General features: G+C 38.0%; 1 protein-coding gene across 1 annotated transcript in view; it reads left to right on the plus strand.

The window, feature by feature from the left end:
* Window positions 1-5,000, plus strand: part of LOC138015016 (cyclin-dependent kinase-like 2) — a 30,170-nt gene that overhangs the window by 8,953 nt on the left and 16,217 nt on the right. Inside the window, exons 10-13 of the mRNA XM_068861911.1 lie at window positions 1,279-1,348; window positions 2,069-2,119; window positions 3,773-3,841; window positions 4,303-4,383. Of these exons, the coding sequence (XP_068718012.1) occupies window positions 1,279-1,348; window positions 2,069-2,119; window positions 3,773-3,841; window positions 4,303-4,383 (271 nt within the window). The remainder of the gene's footprint in view (window positions 1-1,278; window positions 1,349-2,068; window positions 2,120-3,772; window positions 3,842-4,302; window positions 4,384-5,000) is intronic.

Raw genomic sequence — 5,000 nt, forward strand, 5'->3', positions numbered from 1 at the left:
TCTAAGTAAGGGTAAAAATGTTCTAAGTGGTAATATTTACAGTATCTGTTTTTTTTTTTGTCAAATGGTTACCAATAATTTCTGTCCAATCTTTTGCCGAAAAGTCATAAATAACTATTCAATGTTGTTAGATAGAAACAAAGCAGACAGTCAAGTAGATGAAGAAGCAAATAAAGCATCTTTTGAAATAATTATTGTAATAATTGTATTTTATTTATGTCAACACTTTTGCTTTTGTGCCCACAAATGGATCTAAAATAGTGTTACTGAGACCTTTTTGACCTTTCTAAAGTTAGGTGATAATAATTAACAATGTCTTTCAGGGTTTTCAATAAGAATTTGAGTAGGTGGCAAAGCCTGAGTTGTAGGCGAAGAATGGACAATGCACTCTGAAGGGGCGCTTTTTGACGGCCCTAAAGCTTTTAGGGGGTCCGGGGAGATCCTTTGCCGTGGAAAATTTTGAAATTTGGGCCTCTTAGAATGCATTATTTTCCTGCATTGTGGAGCACAAATTAGGGTACATTGTATTTGAACAGAACACTAATATCATTAATTTTTTTTTTTGTTGTTTTCTAAGTTTTATTTGGAGAGAGTACATTCATGAATACTCTAATTTTTTTTTGCAAATTCAGTTGATGGCAAGACATACATGTATTTTGGGTTTTGAACAGACGCTAAAATAGTGTGACATAGCCCCTTGATCGCTGTCTCAAAAAAAGTAATGCGTGTTCTTGATCTTCGATCACTGTCATTGACATGGACAAGGAAACAGAAAGTTCTGCCGAAAATTAGTCAGAATTCAGGCGTCTCTTTTGTTTTTCATGAACAAAGCTTTGTTGATGCATTAGGCTCATGTTCGGTGCAAATCTATCTCAATGTTATTCATATAGAATTTAGGGCAATAATAATTATTATTTTCTAAGGAATAGTACTGTAGCTGGCAATTTCACATGCAATACCCGGTGAATTTTGCCTGCCGTTGGTTCTTATAGAATTAACCCTGGTCTTCTGTGATGGACATGGTCATATTTTCGAGCAAACCTTGAAGGTTAATGAGGAGTATAGATTTCAAGAAAAATAATATTTTTTCTTGCCTTTTTATAGGACCTTAATGCCTTCATGTGTTGGATGTGACTAATACTTTGCAGAATTGAGATTCTTTTTTTTGGTTACCATTTTTCCAAAAGTTAGCAAAATAACCGGACTACAAGGAAGAAAAAAAAAATTAATGGTTAACTTAATTATTTTAATTCATTAAATAAACTTATGCAATTGCAGGGCACCTTATGGAAAACCAGTTGACATATGGGCTATTGGTTGTATACTAGGGGAACTCAGCGATGGACAGGTGAAGTACAGACAGCTTTTCATTATTATACTTGAAGGCAAGCTTGGTCCATTGATAGAATATTGACGCTTCCAGCTTGTGGGGCCATGTATGGAAAGTAGCAATTATAATATTCAAATGACGAACACAATAGTCTTTAAAAAATAGGCTTCGGTGTTGAATTTGAATTATTTTTGTGACCAGAGAAGACATCTTGTTGGTGGTGAGAGCAGCAGTTGAGTCTGGAACAATTTTTCATGCAGATCCAGTATTTTAACTATATGTATACAGCTGTAGGGCATTGCAGCCTCCCAAGCCAAACTTCACTTTATGGTGGCTACGGTTCTGCATTCCTGAGATGCTTTCCACTCTATACCCCCCTTTAACCATTGGTTCAGAATTGGATCAATTTTGTCTTCATTGATCTTGAAGTCGCCTCTACTATACAGCCAACTGCTTGCTTCTTTCCCTTTGGGGTTCTGTATGTTTATTCCAATACCCATCGCCATGTTTAAGCGATAAACATGACCTCTCAGGCTTTGATCTTGAGTGCATTGTACCTGTGTCTACAAGTAAAGGGCCCTACATCCTTTGAAACCTGTTGGCAGTACATGTACATGTATGCATGGGGAGTCTTCCTGTAAGTCTAAGGTGGCAGTGAATTTATGTACATGTACCTAAATCTTTTGCTATAGCAAATTTTAATGGCAATTTCTTGTCTTCTTTTTGTTTCTTGGATAGCCTGTCTTTCCTGGAGAAAGTGAAATAGATCAGCTATTCACAATACAAAAGGTTTGTGAAACATGATTTAATTTACTGGTAATTTTAAAATGTTTTAATTAACCACTCACTTTGAGCAGCTTTTTTCACTCCAAGTTAATTGCATAGATCTGTCTGTAGTGCTTTGCTTTGGAAACATATCTGGACCACATAGCAGCTCCTTTAAGTAAGAGTATTTTTTATTGATCCTGTTGAGCTGTGCCCTTTGCAATATTCATTACTTAAGACTACAAGAACGGATGATTGTAGTGATATTTGTATTTGTAATTTTTAAAAATTCCAGCTGGAGGAATGCAGACCAGCTACCTGTATTTATGAGTACAGCCAAGGAATAAACCATTTTCCAGTTGTTTGTTTAGTTGCCTGGCCTACACGTGTATTAATGAAAGTAAGGCTAGAGTTGACCTTGTTTTAATAGAAACCTGACAGCTTTTTTATGAAAATTCCAAGTAATTAGCATGAGAGCAACATCGTTAACATAAGAAAAGGAGGGATGTCTGTATGATAACAAGGTCAACTCCAGCCTCACTTTCATTTAAAGGCCAGGTAACTTAGCACACAACTGTAAAAAGGTCTATTGACGAGGGACCAACCAGAAGAACTCTCACCAGTGGTCAAAATGGGGTTTGAACTGGGGAATCCTGGAATGTTAGTTTGTGGCTTTGACCACTTGGCTCAAAAGGAAAATCAATTGCCATAGATTCTAGCAAACCAGTGTGCAGTTCAAAGTTTAAATAAAATTTTAGACTGGATTGCATATCATGCTGGGGAAATCTGAACTTATGCCTATGGATAGGTTATCAAGTTTTGGCCCAAGAACACTGTAAGGAGTCCAAAAAAAGGATTGATGGAAGGCTGTACCTGGGCCATCATTTGGCTTAGTTGAAATAATTGTGTAAAAACGCAAGAACAGAGTTAGGATTCAGGGGGAAAGTGTGATTTCCTTTGTTTTTAACAAAGAAAAATGCCAATTTGAAGAATTTACTGACCTTCGCTGACCTTCACAGAAATCTCTGATTTGTCATGGAAATAGAAACTCTTACAACCAACTCTCCATCCATTCCAGATGATTTTGTTGCCTAGGATATTCAATATACATTGTAATCCCAGATAACCACAGATTCTCCCGAAATGCAAGAACAGCCCTTGAAGAGGAATATCAACATGACAACATTAACATGCATACACAGTTGGTTGATCACCGGGCTGTCACGCGGGAGGTCGTGAGTTCAACTCCGGCCGGACCAACACTCAGGGACTTTAAATAACTGAGGGGAAAATGCTGCCTTTGTAATTACATCTGCAAATGGTTAGACTCTCTAGTCTTCTCGGATAAGGACGATAAGCCGGAGATCCCGTCTCACAACCCTTCAATGTTCATAATCCTGTGGGACGTAAAAAAACCCGCACGCTTGTCGCAAAGAGTAGGGCATGTAGTTCCCGGTGTTGTGGTCTGTCTTCAGTCGTGTATCATGGTTGGGAGGGTAAATTCTCGGAGATATTAGCTACACCAAGCTACTCTAAGAATCCGAGAGGAAATAAAGATATATGATATGATACGATGAGTGTAATCAACATGCAATTTGCCTACATGTACATGCAATATGCATGCGTGCAGTCAACCTGAAAATTAACATGCAAGGTGTTTTTAATGAAATGTTGCAGGTGTTGGGTGCTCTTCCTCCCAAACAAATGGAAATGTTTTATAGCAATCCAAGATTCAAAGGACTGAAGGTAAAGACACATGATCATTTTATCGTAATCTTAATTTTAGGCCCCCTCCACAGGTATCCGGAAAATAGGATTAAAAAATATCTGCGTCCGCGCGCATCGTATTCCAATCGTTTTTCGAATCGTTTTCACTATCTGCACGTATCCGGATACACTCCAGTTCCCAGTGCTTTGACAAGATTTTGCTTGTTGAGCATGCGCAAAATGGTATGTTGGCGCCATTTTCTCTGTTTTGTTAACGTTCTTTCAATTTCCAAGGTCGATACTCTCACCCGGGAAAGACTGGATCCGATAGTGTTACGTTAGCGTATTAAAAATTTCCCACTCTGCTACCGAATTCGCGGGGTACGTGTGCACCCAAGCTGTATTCGGGAAAAAAAAATTTCGGATACAATAATTTCCAGATATGTGTGAACGGGGCCTAACTTTGAATTGCGTGCAAAACCATTATTTTCCTCTTCTAGTTTCCGACGACTATCATACCACAAACACTGGGAAGGAAATATGCTGGAATAATTAGTGGAATCATGCTTAGCTTCATGCAGGTAAGCAGCATTCACAGTTTTTTTAAGGATTTACTGTAACAATGGTCCCGTTAACCATTTTTGTATTTTTGATCGATTGTCTTTGTTAGTGCTAGTCCATTTGTATCAGTTATGTATGGTTACGAACTGTGATTAATTCTTGTAGCTTTTTTGTTGATCAACGCATCAAATCACAATATTATTTTCTCTGAGACGTCTGTTCAATTACACAAGGAAGGCATAATCTTTTTAAAATCGTTTGTTTTTTTGTTTTTTCGAGTGCTTCTTTAAGTTCTTTATTTGCGCCATCACCATTCCGGGGACTGAAACCACATTGGATCATTCATTAATGCACCCAAGACTTTTTTCCTAATTTATTCACCTACTACTACTACTACTACTACTACTACTACTACTACTACTACTACTACTACTACTACTACTACTACTACTACTACTACTACTACTACTACTACTACTACTACTACTACTACTACTGCTACTGCTACTGCTACTGCTACTGCTACTGCTACTGCTACTGCTACTGCTACTGCTACTGCTACTGCTACTGCTACTGCTACTGCTACTGCTACTGCTACTGCTACTGCTACTGCTACTGCTACTGCTACTGCTACTGC

This window comes from Montipora capricornis, chromosome 9, assembly GCF_036669925.1.
Source record: "Montipora capricornis isolate CH-2021 chromosome 9, ASM3666992v2, whole genome shotgun sequence".
NCBI lineage: Eukaryota > Metazoa > Cnidaria > Anthozoa > Scleractinia > Acroporidae > Montipora > Montipora capricornis.